The sequence below is a fragment of the Sorex araneus genome, chromosome 1, assembly GCF_027595985.1.
Source record: "Sorex araneus isolate mSorAra2 chromosome 1, mSorAra2.pri, whole genome shotgun sequence".
Taxonomy (NCBI): Eukaryota; Metazoa; Chordata; class Mammalia; order Eulipotyphla; family Soricidae; genus Sorex; species Sorex araneus.
Window position 1 is genome coordinate 411210737 of NC_073302.1, and position 25873 is coordinate 411236609.

Below are 25873 nucleotides of genomic sequence, written 5' to 3' on the forward strand. Positions count from 1 at the left end.
TATTCTTTCACTCTTTTATTATTCTGAAATTTTCAGAAATCACAGAAAGGGTCAAATATATAGCTCAAAGGGCTGAGCATATACATTGCATACAGGATGCCCAGGCTTGAACCCAGTAACACATGGCTCCCCAGTACTACTGCAAGTGACCCCTGAGCACAAAGTTAGGAGTACTCCCTGTGGATCACCAGGTGAGATCCAAAAACCCACCATCCTCCCCACGGAGTGAAAAATAAAAGCCACATAAGAATATGTTGCTCTACCAGTGATAATTGAGTGTAATATTAAATTTTTTTCTTTCAGCTAACATCTGTGAGGACTATCTGAATCATAGTTTATAATTTGGCCTTTGTACTTATATGTGACATCTGAATAGCTCAACTTGTACCAATACTCTTTTATTATTGATATTAATCTCATTCACAGGTGGGTAGGAAAAGAAAATTACATACTAAGGCTTGGGTCTTAGGAGTCAATAATTAAATGTTGGGATCAATCACCCTCTAAATGTGGTTATGGAATTAAGTAGATGCCTTAATTAAAATGAAAGAGATTAATATCTAAGTGTTTTCTAAATAAAGTATGTGTTTAGCATGGACTTTAAATTTTGAAACCTAGAATTTTCTTCTCAACTGACCTCCTAATTAAAATTTTCACTCTTAAAAATAAATACTTTTTTTGTGTTTTTATTTAATGAGATAATAGCTGCTCACCATCAGTAAATGGGAGGTAGCTCAGAGGTCTGGAGGACAGACTTGACATTTGGGGACTGAGGGGCCCCAGGTTCAGTCCCTAGCCCCATGTCAGGTACCACTGAGAGTTCCCCCTCTCCTTTTATTTATTTACTTGTTTGTTTGTTTTAATTTATTTATTTGCACTCTTTATTTTCAGGAAGTAGAAATATGATAAATACAAAGTCTCTAATAATGTACATGAATAAATGTTATGGACTTACACACACACACACACACACACACACACACACACACAATTCTTTAATAATACCTTGCTGCTATTTAAGGAAAACACAAAGGCCTTTTCCATAACAATACTATTATCCTTGACTGTGATCAGAATTAAATTGGACCCTCTGAGTACTTTTTAGTGGTGAGAGGTTGCTCTCAAGCATTGCCGGAGGTGGAGGAAGTGAGGACAGGGTTCTGGGACGTGGCATCACTTAGCCAGTCAGGCCCAAGAGCCCCATGCTTGGCTTGGTGGTGATGTCATGCTGCTGGGGCCCAGCAGTGCTAACGCCACTGGGCCGCGCCTGGTCGTGCCCAGGAGCCTCCAGAGCTAATCCAGGAGCCACCCGGGGGCCATGCTGAGTTAGCAATCCAGCTTCAGGCCTCACACGTACAAGGCATGTGCTCCAGACTCAGTATTATGTTATTTTTTGCCAGCCTTAAACAAGCAGCTATGGAAGAACAAGTTGGTGAAGCAAACAGTGATATTCAATTGGCACGAGTTAATTTCCTTCCACCATCCCTACAGCTTGAATAATTCATATATATATATATGTGTATATATATATATATATATTCAGCTTCTCTAAGAAGAATTGTTGCTTCTAGGAACAATAAATAATAAGGATGGTAGATAAGAAATAGCTTAAATATGTGCTTTACAAGATATAAGCAGTCCATTTTCATGTTAAATCTATTTTGACATTTTCTGCGTTGGGAAAAAGTAGTGGCAAAACTTTCTCAGACAGAGGGAATGAAACAAAAACAACAACAAAACAATCTTTACTTCGAGCCATTTAACCAGGTTGTTTATAATGAATTATTTGCCAGTTTTATTTGGTACATAAAACTTTTCTAGAAGATGAATGTTAACTCTTTAATTCTTTCCCCTTTTTATATTAAATTCAATTCGTTCAGTGCTGCTTAATTAACAACTATATCTCAAATCTTTATGCCTCTGTCAATAAGCACACCAGTTGCCTTAAGAGGATGAGCAAGCACAATATTACTACAAAAATCTTTGTGAGATAATTCTGAGAAACATCATTGAAGTTTTTTCAAAAGAAAAAACAAGTGTTTATGATCTACTAATTACTACAGCTTTTTAATACAATATGAAATGCTTTAAAAACTGTCACCAGATAAATAATTCATACTATGGTTATTTTATAGCTGCCTTTATATATTGAGTTATTGCAATTGCTATTTTTTTTTTTGGCAATTGTAATTTCTTTTTTAAAGAGCAACTACTTAAACAACAACACCCAGAAGGGTAGAGAGAGAACAAAAGGGAATGCCCTGCCACAGAGGCAGGGGTGGGGAGGTGGGGGGATGGGTTTGGGGGGTGGGAGGGATACTGGGATCATCAGTGGTCGAGAATGGGCACTGGTGGACGGATGGGTACTCATTGTATGACTAAAACACAAGCACGAAAAGTTGTAAGTCTGTAACTGTACCTCATAGTGATTCACTAATAAAAAATAAATTAAGAGAAGCTACTTTATTTATTTATTTACTTTTGCTTTCTTGGTCACACTGAGTGATGCTCAGGGATTACTTCTGGCTGTGCACTCAGAAATTACTCCTGGCTGTGCTTGGAAGACCATATGGGATGCCAGGGATTGAACCTGGATTGGTTGCATGCAAAGCAAATGCCTACCCACTATACTATAGCTCCAGCCCCTGCAATTGTAATTTTAAATAAAGTAGGGTAGTAAAAAAATGAAGGTTTTTTTTTAAAAAAAAGCAAAAACATTAAATCACTGTGATACACAGCTAAAAAGTTGTTTATGAGAAAGTTTCAGCCATGCAATATACCAGCACCTGTCCCTTCACCAGTGTCAATTTCCCACCATCAGTGTCTCCAGTTTCCCTCCTTCCACCCATCCCCCGCTGTGCCTCTGCCTCTATGGCAAGCACTCTCTCTCTCTCTCTCTCTCTCTCTCTCTCTCTCTCTCTCTCTCTCTCTCTCTCTCTCTCTCTCTCTCTCTCTCTCTCTCTCTCTCTCTCTCTCTCTCTCTCTCTCTCTCTCTCTCTCTTTCTCTCTGTCCCGAGTGATAATTTCCAATTATCATTGTCCTGACTGCGCTCTCCTGCCCCAAGCCCCCACCACTGTGGCAAGCTTCATGGGCCAGTCCTCCTGGTCCTCAAAAAATGAAGTATTAAATGAACCCTTAAGACTGAAAACTATGTTTTAGCAAGTACAAAATTATGACACAGAGGCATGTATTAAAGATCTTCTGTCATTTTTGCTTATTTGTTTGTTTTCTTTGGGGGCCGTATAAGTAGTGCTGGAGGTTGTTCCTGGCTTGGTGCTTGGGAGTCACTTCCAGTGATTCTTCAGTGACCCTGGATTACCCAGGATCAAACATGAGCTCCAGCCCTTTGTACTCTCTCACCAGCCTAGATCTGTTATCTGTAAACCACTGTAAACCATTATATTGTCTTTTAATTAAAGACAATATATTGAAGTGGTGCTATCAACCAAAGACAAATGTACATATTGACACTTGTTCATTCTACTTACAGACTAAAAATGTTCTGTTACTTATTTAGCTAGAACACAGCGTGGGCTGGAGCGATTGCACAGCGGTTGGGCGTTCGCCTTTCACGCGGCCAACCCGAGTTTGATTCCTCCGCCCCTCTCGGAGACCCGGCAAGCTACCGAGAATATCGAGCCCGAGAGGCAGAACCTGGCAAGCTACCCATGCGTATTGGATATGCCAAAAACAGTAACAATAAGTCTCTCAATGAGAGACGTTACTGGTGCCTGCTCGAACAAATTGATGAGCAACGGGATGAGAGTGACAGTGACAGAACACAGCGTAAATTTAGGCTCAGGTCAAATATGTGTTGAAATTCACATCTATTTATAAAGTATGCTACAGTAGGGCTTATACTGTCATCACTGTATCACTGTCATCCCGTTGCTCATCAATTTGCTCGAGCAGGCACCAGTAACATCTCCATTGTGAGACTTGTTACTGTTTTTGGCATATCAAATATGCCACGGGTAGCTTGCCAGGCTCTGCCATGCGGGCGGGATACTCTCGGTAGCTTGCCAGGCTCTCCGAGAGGGACAGAGGAATCAAACCTGGGTCCGCCGCATGCAGGGCCTACCCTACCCGCTATGCTATACATAATTTAAATATTTAAATCACTTGGTAATCTGCGATTATATTTTGCTTTTGCAACTATCTTTGTTATTGTCACCTGACCATTGTTCAGAAAAGGAACACGCAAAGAACAACTCTGGACCTGTTGAACTTAGATTCTGCTTTAGGTACCAGACAATACCTAACATTTTGTGATGTTACTTAGAGATGCTGTCTACAAAGCATCATTTCCAATAATTCATGATAACTTGTTCATGGAACAAATAACTTTCAACCAATTTAAAGACCATTAGACTATGAACAAACAGATGTCAACTTAAGTACTTAAGAAGTAAAGATTTTTTCAGACCAAGTGTTACAAACTAGTAGATAGTTTTTTGGGTTTTTTTTTTCAAATGGCTTTTGGGGTCACACCGGTGATGCTCAGGGGTTATTTCTGGCTTTCCACTCAGGTGGGATTCTGGGAACCAAACCCGGGTCAGCCATGTGCAAAGAAAAACCCTACCCACTGTACTATCGCTCCAGCCCCTGTTTTTTGTTTTTGGGGTTTTTTTGGGGGAAAGGGAAAATTCTCCATTTTTGAAAGGGAAAAATTTCATTCACCCTGCCTTCTGACTTCATTTCTGCAATTTAGATTTGTCATATCAAAAAAAGCATTCTTGATCTCTAAGAAAAATGTTTCAAGGATCTAGTGTAACTATAGTTCAAAGACATTCTCTCTCTCTCTCTCACTCTCTCTCTCTCTCTCTTTCTCTCTCTCTCTCTCTCTCTCTCTCTCTCTCTCTCTCTCTGTCTCCCCCACTTTTCTTTTCTACAACTGTATAAATTGTTCCTCATACACTGTAGACTTCGTTGCAGAAGACTAGAGTTTGGATTTGGAGCCATATAGACCAATTTCAGATCCAAATTTTGACATTCTAATTGAATGACCTTGAATAGGTCAAGTCTCAGTAAGTAGTAGCAACTAATAATTGTCATCCTTATTATTCTACTCTCCTACCTCCATAGCCACATAAATAAGTCCCTATATTATTTTAAAAACTAATTTGACCTGCTAATTAAATAATTGATGAAATGCTACTGTTTTCTTAGAGAACAGTATTTCTCTACAATAAAATTCTTTTGGGGATCACTGCTGACAGAATTGGGGGGACCATACACAGTCATTGGGGATTGAACTGGGGATTGAACCCAGGTTGGCCATGTTCAAAGCCCTATCCACTGTACTATCTTTACAGCTCATGTTTAATACCCAGAATGTTGGACACTGCTTTACATTGTCTTATCCAATTTAAGTATCAAATAAGTAAATTGGATTTCAGAAAGGTTTTTTAAAAAAACCTTTAAATCTGAATATAGACTCCCTTCCCTGTTTCTCTATTTGCTCTATCTGCAGAGCTGTTAGTCTTTTTGACTTGTGTAGGATAACATTGGTTTGTCCATTCTCCCTTGCCACAGGGAGCAAGGCTTATCGAATTACACCCCATCACAGTGCTCCCAAGTCACTCCCATTACTTTGTTTATCTGTAACCTCTTTTTTTGTGCCCTGCTTCCCCAACTGGTCTATCACCTTTTCCCCTAATCAGACTCTGTTGACTTGTACGGTCAGATCCTTCTAAGGACACTTGACTTGTATTCATAAGTGAAACAGTGCTTTTTTCCTTCTCTTATGACCTTTTGCATAGTTTACTCTAGAACAATGTCCTTTTTATAGAGACACAGAAAGACAGTTAATATTATGCTTTTGTAAGTTGGGAGTTAATTGACTCCGAATAACATTCACTCCTGGGCATCTGCTTTCTCAACTTAAGCCTCAGTTGCCCTTAGTTCCTAGCACCCCAAAAGCAGGGTCCCAATGGACCCAGGACAAGCTGTGAGCTACCTTAGCATCAAAATGGGCCAGGCCAACATGCCATAATACTTAACTATAGGTTTAAATTAAGAATATGGTCATGAACAAATTCTGTCATGATCCAAAAAATAGCGACTGAATTAGGACCCTACTAGGGTTAGAAAAGACTAATCTGGCCTGAGCACTGTAGTCTGAGATCTATAGCAAAATGGCCCCAGAACAATCCTATAAGTATAATGTACATCTTACTGTGTCCATACAAAATGACTAATATTATGAATGTCTTTATGTTTCTTGGACTAAGGAAAGGAGAAACACACCCACAGATGGAATTCTGCTCTTGGGTGAGTCGTCCTGCAGTACGAGAAATTGTCCTAAAGAAGCTTCCCCTGAGGGAAGGACTTTACCTCTGTTGATTGTATGACCACACCTATGTGTAATTGTTACCCTGACCCTTCATGCTTTGGGATTTAACTAAGGCTGGAAGAGTGGGCTGGAGGAGGCAGAAGCAGGAAGGAGAAGTATGAAGGAGCAGGATCTAAGAAGAGGAGGAGGGAAATTCGGAAAGGGCAGATATGGAGGAGAATCAGAGGGGAATGGAGATGACATTGGAATAAACTGCAATTGATACCAACCAGCCTGGCCCTCATTCCCTCCTTCATGTGTCCATCACCATCAGCCGTCCCCGGATGGGGAAAGCAGTGTGAGACCAAACACAGGCGGCACGAGAGAGCCACTGTGGCCTTTCATATATTTTTTAACACACAGACTTGAACTATGAGGGTTATCTATAGTCATGATTCCAAAAGCTAAAAGCTTCTAGCAAAAGACTATGCGTATATGGGGGCTGGAGCAATAGCACAGCGGGTAGGGCGTTTGCATCCCATATGGTCCCCCGAACACCACCAGGAGTAGTTCCTGAATGCATGAACCAGGAATAACCCCTGAGCATCGCCAGGTGTGACCCAAAAAGGAAAAAAAAAAAAAGACTATGCGTATAAGAGACATAATGGTATTGAGTCTTTTATTTTAATAGTTTGGGTTCTAGGGCCACTCCCAGCAAGCTCAGGGGCAACCTCTTGCCTGGTGCTCAGAGATCACTCCTTTCTAATGTAAAGCATGTGCTCCAGCCCATGTTGCTGTCTCTCAAGTTCAGCATTGATTTTTTAAAATTATTATTATTATTTTAATAAAAATTTTGTTTTATTGAATCGCCATGTGAAAAATTACAATGCTTTCAGGCTTAAGTCTCAGTTATACAATGCTGAAACAACCATCCCTTCACCAGTGCCCATATTCCACCACCAAAAAAAAAAACAAAATCAGTACACCTCCCATCCCACCTCCTTTCCCCCCTCCCCCCCTTGTAACTGATAAATTTCACTTCACTTTTTCTTTACTTTGGTTACATACAGTATGTCAACAAAAACCTCACTATTATTGCTAGGAGTTCCCCACTAGTGTCAGACCTGTTGTGAAGAGATATGAGGTCATGCAGCCGCTATTGCGGTTTTGGATTTCTGTACTTTAGGACTAAGTCCAGGGAGATTTCTTCCAGATATTGGATCATTGCAAGCTTATAACTCTCATCTGTGGTCATCATAATACGGCAGTCGCCATGCCCTTCACCCCCAGCAAGGAAGAGGCGAGAGAGTGGTCGCGGCTTAGTTCTCAGTCTGGAGACATTCTGCAAGGAGCTGCCCATACCAAAAGTAGTTTAGCTGGCCTCTGGAGTCATGCTCGTGCAGCTGCAGAGAGGTCGCACACGTCCGGCCCCCAGGATCACATCTCGGCATCAGACAAGTTCAGCGTTGATTTTTAATTAAAATACAAATTGATGACAATTCAGAAGACTGTCAGGACACCTCGTCATTCACATAACTACACACTGACTTTCCTTAGTCTGTGAATACTCCCCAGAGCTGAGCCACTCAAGGAGTTATCACTGCCATCTAACAACTTATATACCCGTAATGAGACTAATATTATAGAAAGCCACTATTTCCAATTCATTGTAGAGGATATAGCTCAACTGGGTTCTTAAAGGAATGGTGATCATGAGTGATGAACCTCTTTGATTTTCTACATGGGAGCTGTGATGGAACTCCAGATAGAATTTGGCTCTCCTGTTCTTTCAAATCAGTTATCTCAGTTTCTGATTCTTTATTGTGGATTTGATTGGTCATGAAAATAGATGTCTGTGTATTTCAGTTAGGAAAAACAATCTGTATTTTCCTAGGTTCATTCATTTCTATCACCACTTTTGCAATACAAAATACACTGAGTAGAGGTTAAGAAAAATGGCTGAGGGGGCTGGAGTGATAGTACAATGGTAGGGCATTTGCCTTGCATGTGGCCAACTGGGTTCGATTCTCAGCATACCATATGGTCCCCTGAGCACCGCCAGGAGAAATATGTGATGCTGTATCTATGCATTATTCTTTTTACCTTTTTCTGTTCACTGTGTTATCATTCATTTATGTTTATAGTTTGCTTTAGCCCATGTCAAGTTTCTTTCATAAACCTCTCGTCCTACACACATTTTCTTTTTCTAATTCCTGAATGGTGTTTCTGTAGAGTAACATGAACTGAAGGTTTCTTGGACCTCATTGGTGAACCCATATGAAGTTGGGCTTTTGTTCTTTGGGGGATTTTTTTTTATTTTATTATTTTTTATATAATTTATTTATTTTTAATTAGTGAATCACCGTGAGGGTACAGTTACAGATTTATACATTTTTGTGCTCATGTTTCCCACATACAAAGTTCAAGAACCCATCCCTTCACCAGTGCCCATTCTCTACCACCAGTAAACCCAGCATCCCTCCCACCCTCCCCGGTCCCATCTCCCCCCACCCCACACTGCCACTATGGCAGGGTATTCCCTTTTGTTCTCTCTCTCTGATTAGGTGTTGTGGTTTGCAATAAAGGTGTTGTGTGGCCATTTGGGGAATTTTTTTAATTACTCTTTCAATTCCCCTATTTTTGTTTGATCTGTTCAGGTTTTCTACTTCCTCCTGAATCAGTCTTGGGAAGTTGTTTGATTCTAATAATTCATTAATTTCTTCTAGGTTCTCCAGCTTAGAGTCATAACTGTTCCTCATTGTATACCAGTGGTGCCTTTTAATTTCTCCCTTTTTTATCTTCGATCCAATTTATTTGGGTTTCCTTTCCTTTTCTTCCTCATGACTCAAACTAATGGTTTGTAAAACTTACTTACTCCTTTAGAAATACCAGCTCCTGGTTTCATTTACACTTTGTATTGTTTCTTGGTTTCTATATCATTTATTTATGCTCTGATTTTAATTATTTCCATGTTTTTTACTTACTTTGGGACTTTTCAGTTCTTTTTTCTAGTTTCTCAAACAATGAGATTGATTTACACTTTTTCCTGGTTTTGAACTTCCCTTTTGCAGTGTCCCGTAGGTTCTGATAGTTTGTGCCTTCATTATCATTTATTTTGAACAGTCTTTTCATTTCTTCTTTGGCATCCTCTTTGACTAAATTATTATTTAACAGTATGTTTTTTAGTTCCAAGTGCTGGAGCTTTTCCCAACTTTCCTCTCTATGGTTAACTTCTATCTTCATGGCATTATTTTGGTCTCGAAAGATACTTCTACTTGATATGATTTATATTTTCATGACTTTATGGACTCTAAATGTGTCCCCAGCATGTGAGCTGTGCTGGAAATTGTTCCATGTATACTGAGAAGAATATGTATTGGACTGTTTGGGTATTGAAGGGGCCTATGGGATCAGCTCTTCCCATCCTCATTTACGCCTCTTATTTCTTTGTTGATGTTCAGTCTGGTTGACCTGTCCAGTGATGAGAGTAGAATATTAAAGTCTCCACTACTAATGTGTTGCCATCAGTGTATCTCCTCAGATCTATTAGCAACTGCTTTATCAGCTTTTATATATATATATATATATATATATATATATATTGATAAAAATCTAGGTCCTCTTGATCTTTTGGTCCCTTAATCAATATGTATACTCCATCCCTTTCTTTTACTGCTTTCTTTAGCTTGAGTGTTATTTGATGTGTTACAAATATGGTTGTCCCTAGGTTTTTAATCTATTTTCCAGCCTTTTATTCTGGGCGTATGTTTACCAGGAGTGTTCAAGTGTTTCCTGCTCTATCCAGCCTCTGTGCCTTTTTTTCCTTTTTTTTCCTCCTCCTCCTCCTCCTCCTCCTCCTCTTCCTCCTCCTCCTCCTTCTTCTTTCCTTCTTCTTCTTCTTCTTCTTCTTCTTCTTCTTCTTCTTCTTCTTCTTCTTCTTCTTCTTCTTCTTCTTCTTCTTCTTCTTCCTCTTCCTCCTCCTCCTTCTTCTTTCCTTCTTCTTCTTCTTCTTCTTCTTCTTCTTCTTCTTCTTCTTCTTCTTCTTCTTCTTCCTCTTCCTCCTCCTCCTTCTTCTTTCCTTCTTCTTCTTCTTCTTCTTCTTCTTCTTCTTCTTCTTCCTCCTCCTCCTTCTTCTTTCCTTCTTCTTCTTCTTCTTCTTCTTCTTCTTCTTCTTCTTCTTCTTCTTCTTCTTCTTCTTCTTCCTCCTCCTCCTTCTTCTTTCCTTCTTCTTCTTCTTCTTCTTCTTCTTCTTCTTCTTCTTCTTCTTCTTCTTCTTCTTCTTCTTCTTCTTCTTCTTCTTCCTCATCCTCCTTCTTCTTTCCTTCTTCTTCTTCTTCTTCTTCTTCTTCTTCTTCTTCTTCTTCTTCTTCTTCTTCTTCTTCTTCTTCTTCCTCTTCCTCCTCCTCCTCCTTCTTCTTCTTCTTTCCTTCTTCTTCTTCCTCTTGCTCTTCCTCCTCCTTCTTCTTCTTTCCTTCTTCTTCTTCTTCTTCTTCTTCTTCTTCTTCTTCTTCTTCTTCTTCCTCTTCCTCTTCCTCCTCCTCCTCCTCCTCCTCCTCCTCCTCCTCCTCCTCCTCCTCCTCCTTCTTCTTCTTCTTTCTCCTCACTATGAGATAGTTACAAGCTTTCATGTTTGGGTTATAATCACACAATGATCAAACACCCATCCTTCCACCAGTGCACATTCCCCACCCCCAATATCCCAGGTATACACCCCCCCTTTTCCCACCCTCCCCCTGCCTCCATGGCAGACAATATTCCCCATACTCTCTCTCTACTTTTGGGCATTATGGCTTGCAACACAGACACTGAAAGGTCATCATGTTTGGTCCATTCTCTACTTTCAGCACACATCTCCCATTCCAACTGATTCCTCCAGCCATCATTTTCTCAGTGATCCCTTCTCTATCCCATCTGCTTTCTCCCCACTCTGCTTATGAAGCAGGCTTCCAGCTATGGGACAGTCCGCCTGGCCCTTGTATCTGTCTACTGTCCTTGGGTGTCAGCCTCATGAGATGTTATTCTATACACTACAAATGAGTGCAGTCCTTCTATGTCTGTCCCTCTCTTTCTGACTCATTTCACTTAGCATGATACTCTCCACGTCTATCCACTTCTTTTTTTTTTTTTTTTGCTTTTTTTGGGGTCACACCGAGCGATGCTCAGGGGTTACTTCTGGCTTTGCATTCAGGAATTACTCCTGGCAGTGCTTGGGGGACCATATGGGATGCTGGGAATCGAACCCGGGTCAGTCGCGTGCAAGGCAAACACCCTACCCACTGTGCTATCTCTCCGGCCCGCATCTATCCACTTCTAAGCAAATTTCATGACTTCATCTCTCCTAACAGCTGCATAATATTCCATTGTGTAGATGTACCAAAGTTTCTTTAACCAGTCATCTGTTCTAGGGCACTTGGGTTGTTTCCAGATTTTGGCTATTGTGAACAGTGCTGCAATGAATATATACGTACAGATGTCATTTCTACTGTGCTTTTTGCATCCTTAGGATATATTCCCTGAAGTGGTATTGCAGGTTCATATGAAAGCTCAATTTCTAGTTTTTGAAGGACTGTCCATATTGTTTTCCAGAAAGGCTATACCAGTTGGCATTCCCACCAACAGTGAAGGAGCGTCCCTTTTTCCCCACATCCACGCCAGCACTAATTGCTTTTGTTCTTTTGAATGTGTGCCAGTCTCTGTGGTGTAAGATGATATCTCATTGTTGTTTTGATTTGCATCTCCCTGATGACTAGCAATGTGGAGCATTTTTTCATGTGCCTTTTGGCCATTTGTATTTTTTTTTTTGAGGAAACTTCTGTTCATTTCTTCTCCCCATTTTTTGATGAGGTTGGAGGTGGTTTTCTTGTACAATTCTACTAGTGTCTTTTGCTAGAAAAGTATCATCCAATTTTTTTATAGATATTTATAGAAATTATTGATAAGAATTAATTTGTTACCATTTTCTATGAGGATTTTGGTCATTTTTGCTATTCAGCATTTAGGGTATTTTTTTTTCTAGGCGGACCATTCAGTATTTATTGCAGAGCTGATTTATATGCAGCAAATGTCTTCACTGTTGTTTGACTGAGAATGTTTTTATTACTCCCTCAAATCTGAATGATAACTTTGTAGGGTAAAAGATTCTTGGTAACAGACTATTCATTTACTGCTTTGCACATATCTTTCCCTTCTTCCCTTCTTGCTTGTAAAATTTTATTTGAAAAATCTGATAGGGAATTTAATGGGTTTTTTGGTTTGGTTTTGGTTTGGGGCCACACCTGCTATACTAAGGGCTTATTCCTGGCACTGCACTCAGGAATTAGTCCTGGTGGTGCTTGGGCGACCATATGAGATACCAGGGATTGAACCCAGGTCAGCTGGGTGCAAGGCATATGCCCTACTGGTCCTTGGGAGGAGCTAAAGGTGGATTCCAGGTGTTCATAGCAGCCATCCAATGCTCCCATTCACATAAATCAGGCTAGTGTCTGTGAGTACTCTTATCTGGCACCCATGGGTGCCTTGCAGTGAGTCAGACTATTTCTTGCAATGCCTGAGCCCAACAGACCACACGGAGTCCTCACAGGACTCATCTGGCAGGGCCAGTGGGGGTGGAGCTAGGCCCATGCTCTCTGGGGAAGGGAGTGGGTAATGCAGGCATGGCCATTGCAAGTACTCACTCGACTGGCAGGAGAAGAACTATGCCTGGCACACTTTTCTCCGGGAAAGGGTCAGGAGCCTTCTGGGTGTAGTGAGTTTTCACAGGGCTCTCTTCTAGAAAAGATTTTTAAGTGATTGCCATCCAAGATGGCAAAACCTTTATCATTGTTCCAGAAGCCAATATTTATTTGTAAATCCCAGCTTACCGCCAGAATTTAAAACCATTCACTTATAGCTCATAATAGTCTTAAATCAAAGCATTTTAAAAAATTGTCCAGGGCCAGAGCAATAGTACAGCAGTTAGGGCACTTGCCTTACACGTGGCTGACCTGGGTTTGATCTCAGACAGTCCCCCGAGACTGCCAGGAGTGATCCCTGAGTATGTGTGCCTCCTACCAAATAAAATACAGTGTCGAAATCTCTACGCGTTCTAAGTACTTCATTTATTTCTGTCCCTTCTCTTTCACAGGTATTGTTTTTTGTTGGAAATTTCCCTTTTTTATCTATCAGCTCAAGTAAGCGAATAAATTGTCAGCTATAGTCAGACTTTCCATTTCCTTTCTTGCCACGAAAGAGATTGCATTTTCTATTTGCTTCCATGTGATAAATGAAATTGCAATTGCCAATATAAATCTTGTTAGATAAATGGGGAGAAGAAAAGCTTGCCGAATGTGATCATCTCCCTCTCGTCAAAAATGCATGTCTGAGTGCTATGCTTTTTGTTTTAAAGTGAAATGGTTTTATTTAGAGAATATGAGAGAGAACGGAGAATATGAAATACCACAGAGAAACAGAGGGAATTACAGCCCAGGTTGAGATGCTGGCAATTCCAGCATGCAGAGCACTGTCAGTGAGCTTCTTTAACTCTCCTGTTGAATATATGAATTGTGCTTGTGAGCTTGTCTGTTTCTACCAAAGGCTAAAATGACCTCTTCATGCATAAAGTGTGGGCATAGGAAATCTTTATATCTTGTAATAACGAATTTACACTGACTTCACATTGCGTTACTATTATGACCTCTGTTCTTTTTATGTATGAGGTAACTAGCTAGGTTTATTGGAAAAGGTGTGATAAAGCCTATTTAATCATTGTTGCATTTTAAATTCACATAAAGTTAGATGTGATTTTAAAGAAACTACATTATCACATAAAAGGAATTCACTTTAACTTTTCTATATGCTTGTTCATTGAATTTGAAAATAGTAAAGTTAATCATTTCCTTGCCTTTACAGGATAATTTCATCTCATTAAATATTTATTTCATATTTCTGCAATACTCCACTCCCTTTCTGTTTACAAATTTTCTTGCAGTTCCAGTCAATATTTGATTTGTGGCTGTGGAATAATTGAATGTTTTTATAAAATCTTGTTATTTAAGTCAGTGTTCAGGGCTATTCCTGACTCCTTGCTCAAGAGTCATTCCTGGATGCTGAAGGGCTATATGGTGTCAGGGGCTGACCCCCACACTCCACATGCAAAGACTGTTTTTCCTGCATTCAGACTTTTAGCTCTCTGGCCCAGAACCTTCCATTTTAAAGAAAGTTGTGTTCCAAGTCTTTTCACCAATTTTTTTTCTGTTTTTTTTTCTAAGGTACATTTTATATTGGAGGAAACGGTTCACTGAACAGCCTATTACAGATTTTTGTAGTGTGATAAGAATCAATTCCACAGCTCCATTTGGTGAGTATACATGTTGACTGCCACCTTCTTACTACAATTCCAATTTTTTTTTAATAATCTTATCCTCTTCACTTAGAATTCTCTCAGTTTCATGAGAGCTAAAATTATATCACAGTGTTTATGACTCCTAAATTCAATAAAACTAAAAGACTGTGTAACAAATAAGAGATCTAAGAGGCATGTATGACTAGATAGACATAGAGAGAAGAAAGTCAGTGAACATGCATAAGTGTTCACATTGGTAGTGGGGCAGGAGGCAGGAGAGAGTCCAGTGGATGGTGCTGGAGGCTTCTCCAAGCTCTGTGTACTGGGGTTGTTGCTGGCAGCTATGTGATGCTGGGGACTGAACCAGGGTCAGCCTTTGCTGTTGAGGAGCCTAAATACCCATACTATCTCTCTGGCTCTTATACACATACTTTGTAAATTCTTCTGGAAGAAAATGATAAGCATTTTTCTCATTTATGTTTTCTGATCTCTCAACAGAAGAACAAGATAATTATTTTTTGTTATGTGATGTTTTACCAGAAGATCGAGTATTAAGAGAAGAGCTTCAGAAACAGAGATTGGTAAGAACAGTTTTAATGAGTGAATGGTACTGGAAATATGTACAAAATTAATGTGAATGGGGGGGTGTTAATTTTTTATTCTAAAATCTCAATTATGTAAGATAGGAGACAAAACATGAAGATCTTAAAACCAAAAAGTAAACAAGTCCGAAGGTTAAAACATTTCATGTTTAAATGCAGAGAGAAATTGGGGTTTTGTTTTGCTTCCTGAATTATCTCTAAAATAACAAGAGAGCTTACACATTTTAGTGTAATTTTAGCTGACTGACACATGCAAGGCTTCAGCACTCATGGGAAAATGCCCTCAGCTAAATTGACTTGAATTGATTAACTTTTTTTCTCCTCTTCGCTGGAATGTGCTATATACTAGCACTTCTTTTATTCCCCTTTATGAATAAAGCATATGACTTGATCAAAAGAGTAGCCTCTCTCACTTTCAGCCTCAGCCTTAGCAAGTGGGTGTGACATGTCAGCATCTTTCAGTGCAATAGCCTAGATTTGTGAAATTTTTTTATTTTCAAAAGTTAAAAAGAAATTAGTTTTGAAGTTCTTAACTTTGCTTAAAACCATGCAGCTTTTCATTTTTTGTGACTTAGTCTCCCCTATTACTTGGAATTTACTTGTTTTTCCCTTAGTAGTTTGTTATCAATCTTTTGGTATCTTTTGACTTGGCAATATGTGTTATGAGAGAAAATTATGATTTCAATGTTTCTGCCAAATCTACAAGAGATCTCGGAAGAAAAGTCTATCTACCATAGTCAGATCATTTGAGGAAGTCTACTGAAACACATTTTATTTTGTAAACCTCTCAGATGATTACTTTTCCCCTAAAAGGAAAAAAAAATGTCTGTTGTCTTATTATGAGAAAAATTATGTTTTTACCTATACCAACAAACTCACCCAGTGAAGAAACAAGACATACTTGAATTTCCCTTCCATTCTTTTAATAATGTCTTAAAATCCCATCAAAACACAAAGATCATTCAAAGGGTTGGAGTACATGCCTTGCATGCACACAGTCCATGTTTGATTCCCACCACACACAACACCACAAGTACCATTGGATGTAACCCTGATAGTCCCCAGCATCACCAGAAACTATCTTCCGAACCCCAGAAACAAGATAAAAATTTACTGTCTTATTTTATAGATTATTGTTTGCTTGCATTTATTCATAATTTTCTAGTTTCTGTGAGTTTTTTCACTCCTACAGTTGTCTCCTGAAACAGGAATGTTGTAGGGTCAGGGAGATAGTGCAAAGGGGTGGAGCATACCTGATATTATGTGCCTTTTCCTGCCTCCACACCAATACTTCCTGGGGAGCCATCCCCCATCCCTGCATCCCTGAGCGCCAGTGGGGAGACCCCTATTTACAAAGGAAAGGAAAAAGAATGATCAAATTGTCACAATCTAGAACCTCAGAGATTTCTTCATGAGAAGTTGAGTTCTAGGGTCGGAGCAATAGTACAGCAGCTAGGGTGTTTGCCTTGCACAAGGCCAACCCAGATTTCATTCCCAGTAGTCCTCTGAGCCCTGCCACAAGTGATCTTGAGTGCAAAGCCAAGAGTAAGCTACGAATACTGTCAAGTGTGCCCCCCCCAAAAAAAGAAAAAATTAAAAATAAAGAGGAAGCCAGAGAGAGAGAGTACAGCAGGTAAGGCATTTACCTTGCATGTGACTGAGCCAGGTTTGATCCCCAGCATTCCATATGGTCCCCCAAGCATCACCAGGAGGGAGAGATTCCTGAGTGCAGAGCCAGGAGTAATCCATGAGCATTGCTAAGTATGGCTCCAGATCCAAAACAAATAAATAAAGGAATGCCTTATTTCTGATAAATGTGGTTTAAACCAGCGAAATTGCTTTATGGCAATTTAAGAATAAATTAAATGAGTGTATCGTCCTGTATGTGTTTGAAGGAAAGAGCTTGGCTCACTGTCAGGAGAACCTCAACTCAAATTCAGGAGAGAGAGTACTTCTGCATTTGCTTTCCTGATTCATCATGGCTGGCACGTGTGTGCATCTTTAATATTGCCCCTTGTTTGAAAATTCAAGTCCTAGCCTCCTTAACTTGGCTCTCAGCCCATGTAGGGTTGTAGAATTGAATATGGGGGTTACAGATAATTAGACAAGAGGAAAAGGTTTCTGAGCACACATAAGCACAGACAAGAAAACTGAACACATGATGAAGGAAAGTGTTTCTGGCAGCACTTGCTCATGTTGCTTTTCTGAAGTGGAAAGGGGCCAGGACTGGGAAAAGTTTAAGTCCTTCTCTAGGTAAAGCATTTTACTTAAATACATTGGTGTGAGTTGCTCTTAGCTCAAGATAACTTTGTAATGTCTTTGGGGACAAGAATTATGTTTGATTTTTAAATATCCTCAGTAACAGTATATTGCTAAGATCATGTCGGTGTTTTTCTCCAATATCCATTTTCTGGAAAATAAATTCTTATTTCTGTGTGAGAGATGAAGGCATACAGTGCCTAAATGATGCACTTAGTTACTATAGCAGATTTAAGGCTGGAACCCTATTTCTCTTTTCATTTTCTGCTCATCCTTACTGGTTCCTTGGAACTTTGTGAGGTTTGTGGATCTTTTTGGTTTTTTTTTTTTGAAGAGCTTTACTTCTTTGAAATTATTTATCTGTACTCCAAAAGGGAACTACAGGATTAGGGAAAGTCTTGCAAGTTTGAATAGTTTATACTTCTTCCTCCCCTTAGCTGTCCCATTTTATTAATTTTGGAGAGGGGGGCATGATGGGAGGTCACACCCAGCAGTGCTCAGCAGTTACTCCTGGCTCTATACTCAGGAGTGACCCCTGGAAGTGCTCAAGGGGCCTTGTGTGATGCCAAGAATCCCAGCTGGGACTTGTAGCATGCAAGGCAAATGCCTTACCTCCTGTATTATGTCTCTCCAGTCCTAGCTTTCGTTTTTTAAAGTAGTGGGTTTTTACCACTGGTCTACAAACCAGTGTCAATCATAGAAATGTTTGTTTTCTATGTTTTAGCTGATGTTTTAGCTGATAGTGATTTTCAACAGCCAGTACTGGTCCCCAAAAAGGTTTACTTTTTTGAAAATTCTCCCCCTGTATCAGAGAAGTAGCTCAGAAGGTGGGAGTGCACACATGGCAGAGACCTGGTATTTGATCCCAGTAGGTGATCCCCAGAGAACCTAGCCGGGAGTAGTCCCAGCACCTGTAGTGATTCTTTGCCCTCCTTCTTCTATCCAGGCATAGACTCCTGTGTCCATCTCTACTAGGCTGATGGCTAAAATTCTGGTGTCAGTGAGCTCAGAATAAGTATTAGTTGGCTGAATGCACCTGCAGACTTCACCCTTGCTCACTGTTGAACCCCACTTCTATGTAAAGATCAAGTTATACTTCACTATTCCAGAGCTGATAATTTGCCTCTTTAACTTTTCTCACATAATGGTACCACCATTCTCCTGGTCACTAGAATCACCTTTAACTCGTTTTATTTCCTCAGCTCCTTCCTTAAGTCATGTTTCAAGTCTTGTCAGTACCGCCATATCCATTAGCACTGCTTCTTTGCAGTGCTATTTATTCAGCCACTGACTAAGCTGATTGGAGTGGGCATGAACTCCACAAATTCCACATTGCTCATTTTTTTAATTGAATATCAATGAGATGGATGATTACAAAGCTGTTTATGATTGGGTTTCAGTCATACAATGATCCAACACCCATCCCTCCACCAGTGTACATTTCTTACCACCAATGTCTATTGTTTCATTCCCACCATCCCCAACACTCCACCACCCACCCATAGCCTGCCTCTTGAGCAGACATTTTTCTTCTTTCTCTCTCTCTCTCTCTCTCTCTCCTTTTCCTTTTGTGCATGCATTATGGTTTGCAATACAGGTGAATCAAGAGGTCATCGTGTATGTACAAGGTATTCAGTATTATTATTGGAAAGGTAAGGCTGGAGTAGCTTTTAACTGGGTGGCAGCTTTGGGGTGTGGACATGACTGCCAATGCTTTCAGAAGTACAGGAATGTAGGGGGAGGTAGCCTATCCTTACCCCGAGAAAGCCCGGAGATTTCAGTCACAAAACCCACCTACCCAAATTTTCAGCAGATTATATATCTTGGTGAGGTCCATTTTGAGACAGTGGAGTCCGACGGGGGGCATGGTGGCAATTTTGGATTGTGGAAGCAAGTGACTGCCAGGGGCTCTGTTTGGGTGGGCATCAGGCTGACATGTCCCCTCTCCAATTTACTCTGGTCTGTTCAGCCTTGCACAGGTCTGAAATTAACTGCAGCATTTGGTCTCTTTCAAAACTTATCTAAAGGTCTCTGAAGCAAAGCCAATAAATGAGCTTGTATAGCCGAGCATAGGTGATTTGTGGGCATGGCTCTCACATACCTAATGTTTGACCATTTACTTTCTCAGGAAACTCAGTCCTGAGTTGTTGGGGTCTGGCCAGAGGCACAGTAGCAATGTTGGGGTATCAGGAAGCTTGAAGGCACCATCAGGCTGCTGATACCCTCACCCCACAAGTACAAGTTGACCTGCTGGCAGCACCACACCCCCTAGTGCTAATACTTTTTAATCTTAATTTATCTATCATCTCGACTCACAAATCAATATACATTGCCTCCATTGTGTACATTGTCTTTTTAATGTGATGAAGCATCACACCTTAATTTGTTTTATTTTGTAACTATTATAGGTGCCATACCTGGTGGTCCTGGGGTCCTGGGGTGCCACACATTGACTGCAGATTTGATCTGCTCTGTCACTTGATCCACATCCCTGGACCCATTGTTTCCAGGATTTTCATATTAAAACATACAGCAGATCATTTTGTACTTTTCTCCAAAAATTTGCAGTATACTTTGTCTATGTTTACTTCAGCCTGTCTGGATTCAAGCTGCATTTCCATCATCTTTCCCCGTTCTTTCTTTAATATACCCAGTGTATGAAGAGACTGGTGTTGGAACATTGTATGACTAAAACCCAATCATGAACAACTTTGTAACTATGTAAAAAAAAAGAAATCAAAAATGAAGTACCCAGTGCACACTTGTTCATCTATCTTGTACTGGACATTGTTCTACACTGTGTTGAGCTGGCAGTGGATAAAGAAGCAGCAGTCCCTGCCCTGTTAGAGGTTACATTCTAGTGAAAACTCTGCTTAATACACAATTACACAAGGATGTTGGGTACTCTTATGACTCAGCTTCAGCTTTCATGACTGCCTGCCCAATCTCTACTCTTCACCTGTGTAAAGCATACATCACCAAACATTCTCAAGTGTTTCGCTTTGTCCCAGATGCACCTGTCAGAACTAATCATCTCTTTTAAATTCTATTGACACACTATTTTATTCTGTTTCTCAATTACATTGAGATCTTTGGAAATCAGTATACTTTACTGAATTAGATATCTCTTAAGGGTTTGAGCTGTCGTGTTCAGTTTTGTATTTTCTGTGAGCCTGGCTCATACACCATTAACTTAAATTTAATCCTAAAGTATTGGCTTGGCATTTCTATAAAGCCATATAGTCAGCTCTCCCTGATCTAAAAAGAGATAAAAGAACCAAGACAGGCGTCTTTAATCACTGGGTTATACTTTTTACTTAAGCATTTTTTTAAAGTACTGGTTTCCCATTTGCCTACAGAAGATACATGGCATTATAAGCTCCCAGTAGCACCATGTAACTTTTAATTAAAGTGGGAAGAGGGAAAACATTCATTTAACTGCATGGAAATTAAAGCTTTTTAATCACTCTTTTAAAATGTCAGCTTGAGAGGTCATTCATGGCAGCTATAAATATTTAATGAAAATTTTAACCTATATAGGAATTTAATTCTCTTCTAAAAAAAATGGGCTTATTTAGTCATTTGTTTCTATTGCTTCTTCTGATCTCCTATCTTCCTCCATAACAAAACAAAAATAAAATACTATTACCTATCTCCTACTTAGAAAATATTTTTTCCCTCATACCATGTTTCTTTGTAGATTTTACAGAATTTCAATAAAGGAATAAATTATTTTATATCACAGATCTTAAAAGAAAAGGTCCTTACATAAGTTCTAACATTTTAATGCAGGCTCCTAACTGTATCTAGAGAAAATTTCCAAATATAAGAAATGTCCATTAGATATAAATCATTATTAACAATGCAGCAGAGATCATATGACCCAGAATGGGCACTGAATAACTTTAACCTTCATATGAACAAATATTTTCATTTTGGAAACAATTACAACCTCAAACGGATACAATACTACATTGAATTCTAAAGTTTCTCTCTTTGAACCTCTTCAACAGGACCTTAGAATTCACAAGGCTTTTTTAATGTACATTGGCTCTGTTAGATCAGTAAAGCAATATATCTCTGCTTAAATGGAAAAGTTAAGGTCACAAATATTAGTAGATATAATTAAGGCCGTGGTTATATACTATAAAGGGAAACAGCTCAAATTCCTATTTCCCAACTCCAAGTGCCATTCTCCTTTTAATTCATCAGCATACTTTATCAAATTTGATCTTCCTTCTGTTAAGCAAATGTGACATTTTCTAAACTGACATGTTAGAATTAGTCAAAAATGGATGAACAGGACATAAACACATATGTAACTAAATGTATTTTGTTTCTATTTATTCTATTTAACAAAATGAAATTTCTTTTTCTCTTGGATAAATAGTAGATAGAATTTTTTTTAATTCCTTCAAGTCTAAGCTACTTACATTTTCTTTGAAAACTTGAAGATAGTGTGTTTGCAGGCTTTCCTCTATCTTTAGAGAAAAATAGAGGGTTAAGAGGGTTAAACCTGACCCTGAATTTAAGTCTTCTTTTCTTACCTACTACTTTCTTCTATCTTTAATACAAATAGAAATTAGGCTTCTCTAATTTCTTGTGTGCTTAAACTCCTGCACTTTTTAAAATTTTGTACATTTACCCTTCGTTTTTCTTCATGACGCTAGATTCCATGTAAATGATTCATTTACATGAAATTTATATAATTTATATAATATATAATATATTTTTATAAAATTTCTATATTTTTCTGTAATAGTTAATTTTATGTAGATGTTACATAATTTTTTCTGTACTAGTTAATTTTATGTAGATGTTCTATTCTGTCACTTCCTCACTTTACAAAAGCCATCTCAGTGAGACTCTTAAAGAGAAGAAAAATACTATCTTTTCTGTGTAGCAAGCAGATGGTTATGGTCTTTATCATTGCAGTTTCAGAAAGGGTGGGAGGTACTGATGTCTTTCAAGAAGGTGAGATATTAGTCAGACCAAATCTCATGGATTTGAGTGTGTATGTCACCCAGCTAAGAAATTTCTATTTACTGTGGCTTTTCTAATTTATTAAGATCCTTGATAATGTCACAGCTTTCTCTTTTCTTTCTCTTATCTCTTTTAAATTTCTCACAAAGATCTATTTAATTCATTTTTAAAAAGAAACAAGATTGTGCATTAAAAATCCTTATTTGGATAGTTATTTCTGCCTCTGAATATAGAGTCATGTTTATTATATATATCATGTGAGTGTGTTGCTAGCAAATTCAAATGCAAATCATCAGACACTAGAAAAACACTTAGTTTCTTTCAGGGTCTCCTGAGTTGTTGTTTTTTTTTTTTAACCTTAAAAGGGAATTCTTTGGAAGAATTTTTACTTGACCCTAGTCAGAGGACTTCTCAAATATTTAAGTGAGTTGTCAGCAGAATTTTTATGAAAGTGGTTGAAATTGTACACCAATAACCTACCCATAAAAATTGTTCATGCTTACATTTTGCTATTAATCAACCTTATCTTCTGGTTCTTAAGTTAGTAGAAATTACTGAGCATGTTCTACCAGGAAATAAAGGGTATGTTAGAAAATAATTGAGTTTCAGCATAACTGAACAAGATTAAAATGAAAACACCATGTTTATCAGATACCAGATACCAAGATATTAGAATGGCACAAAGAATTAGGAGAGATGGTATTGTTTTATACCCTGTCCCCAAAAAACAACTTACAAATTATTTCAGTAATGTATATTATGTTCATCCATTCATTCAGCTTAACTCCAGTCATTCAAATTCTCCAATGGATTTGGAATTCTTCAAATATATTAACAATAAAATTCCATCTTCCTTACCAGAACTTAAAGGATAAGGTGGCTCTCTCTTTCACCTCTCTGCACTCTGCCTCCAGCCACATGGACAGTATCTCTATTCCACAAACACTCCCAGCTCTTTGAGGGGGTATCTCTTCTATCTCTGAAGGGAACAAGAAGAGTCTGGGGAGAAGGTGACATCTGCAGTAAACCTCTAGAATGATGCAACAAGCAAAGAAATGATTTGGAAGTGCTTTTGAAAGATAAAGACATTTAAAGTAATCTAACAGTTGACTGATGTGATTTTGGGAAAATTGCCATCTGTGAAAGATTAGCTGAGCCATCATCTACAAAGTAGACACTTAAATCTCATATGGAGTGGCTAACTTGTTGGAAAATCTTTTCTGTGTGGGTAGGAAAGATTTAAACTTACTCTGTATTTGAGGTTATGACCAAAAAGAAGTTGTAGTTGGCCAAGGAGATAGCTCAAGGGTAGAGCTTCACATGTTTGAGGCCTTGGGTTTAAGTCCTAGCACACAAAGAACAAAACCCAAGCAAATTTTTAAAAAAAATACATTTATGTGTATGTGTGTCACACGCACATATATTACTTTAAATAGTTCCTTTGGTTGGAGGACAAGGTGGAGAGTAAAGAAACATCTTTGTGGGGCTGGAGCAATAGCACAGCGGGTAGGGCGTTTGCCTTGCACGCGGCCGACCCCCCGGGTTCGATTCCCAGCATCCCATATGGTCCCCTGAGCACCGCCAGGGGTAATTCCTGAGTGCAGAGCCAGGAGCAACCCCTGTGCATTGCCGGGTGTGACCCAAAAAAAAAAAAAAAGCAAAAGAAACATCTTTGTTCGCTTTACTCTTTATCACCAACAGTAGCTGATGCACCCTTCTCCTTGCCTGGGTGTCAATTCCTCAAAAGAATGCCAGTCCAGACTCGCTGAGACTTGTACTCCTAAGCTGCCAGTGTTCACACTCTTAAGAAGAAAAGACTCATCAGTGCTCCATATGTATTAGGGGCTTTGCCATTTGGTGTGCAGGCTGCATTCTGATTTGTAAACAACTCAGTGTAAAAGAAAGCTAGTACTTTGTGACTCATTTATATGTACAAAAAGTACAGACCTTTTTCTGCATCAGGTTAATGCCAGCTTTAATTTTTGCTACCTTTTTAGCCTTTATTTTCCTAACCCTCTACTGTTTCGTTTTTGTATGCATATGCTTAGCTTTTATTGATGACTAAAAACTCAAGAAAATCCTAAACTCTCCCAGAATTGGGTCTCCCTCCAGGATTGCATTTCCTTCACTAAGGCGCCTTAATGCTCATTTTATTTTGGGGGTGGAAGATGCTCTGAAGCAGGCTGATTCTTAGCCAGTCAGGCCGTTCTGTTGATTCTAAGACCCAGGGATATAGTGCCCCTCCGGGGCCAATCCGGGTACTGCTCAGCCGGCCGGTGTTGGCAGGGATTGAAATCAGGTCCTTGCCCATTCAAAGTGTTCATTCCTCACTCTTAGTAGCATTTAAGCAAAAATAAAAAGCACTCTGGACCTTTATTGAACCCTGAATGCAATTCTTAGGAGCGGTACTGCGTGTTTGCTTTCTTTCCCTGCTATATCATCTTATCGTTATGTGGCCATCTTTTAAAAACAAAAGGCTTCATAGCCATAGTTTAAGGATTTTTAGTTTTTAGTTATTTTAACATATTTAAATTTTTTAACACCAAAATACATGCACATAACTTTCTTGAACCTCGTAAGAAAAACACAATATAGAACTTGCTTCATGGGGCTGAAGAGATAGCACAGCAGGTAGGGCATTTGCCTTGCACGCGGCTGACGCGTGTTCAATTCCCAGCATCCTATATGGCCCCCTAAGCACCACCAGGAGTAATTCCTGAGTGCAGAGCTAGGAGTAACCCCTGAGCACCGTTGGGGGTGACCCAAAAAGAAAAAAAGAAGAAGAAGAAGAAGAAGAACTTGCTTCACAAAAAATAAGTTTTGGTTCTAGGCTTGTCTTGCCACACATTTTCTTATGCTCTAGAACACTTGCCCACTCAGAAAAAACTTGGAATAGGATTCTTTGTTTTTGAGTAAGCAGTGCTCAGGGCTTACTCCTGCCTCTGTACTCAGGGGTCACTCCTGGTGGGCTTGGGTGATCATATGAAGTATCCTAAGGATGCAACCCAGGTCAGCCATGTGTAAGGCAAGCTCCTTATTCACTTTGCTGTCTCTCCAACCCCTCTGCTTTATTTTAGTTGCTATCTTAGTAATTGTGTGCCATTTGTGATTAAAGTACATATAGCATTTCTTCCTTCCAAAATCATTCCAAAAAGACTCACACAATCATGTGTATTATTCTGCTAACTGAAGCATGGCTTAGAAACACAGATGTTTATTCTCTCTAGCTGGCATAAATAAGTTCAAAGTCAAATATTGTTGTTTGTATCTAATCAGCCTTTTAACTGGGTTATCACTGATAATAGCATCAATAAATTACTACATTTACTCTAGTACACAATATTGCCTGAAGTTTATCTCTGGAGGACATGAGAGTAAATAATGACACTCACTGTCAGGTGTTCTTCAGATTCTTCCGACAAACCTTTCCCAAG

General features: G+C 39.2%; 1 protein-coding gene across 2 annotated transcripts in view; it reads left to right on the forward strand.

Annotated features, from left to right (window-relative positions):
• The window catches only part of ZNF277 (zinc finger protein 277), a 130889-nt gene that overhangs the window by 68638 nt on the left and 36378 nt on the right, over window positions 1-25873 (forward strand). For both annotated transcript variants that reach the window (XM_004602255.2, XM_055123772.1), the window contains exons 3-4: window positions 14522-14610; window positions 15094-15176. In XM_004602255.2, coding sequence (XP_004602312.1) covers window positions 14522-14610; window positions 15094-15176 — 172 coding nt within the window. The remainder of the gene's footprint in view (window positions 1-14521; window positions 14611-15093; window positions 15177-25873) is intronic.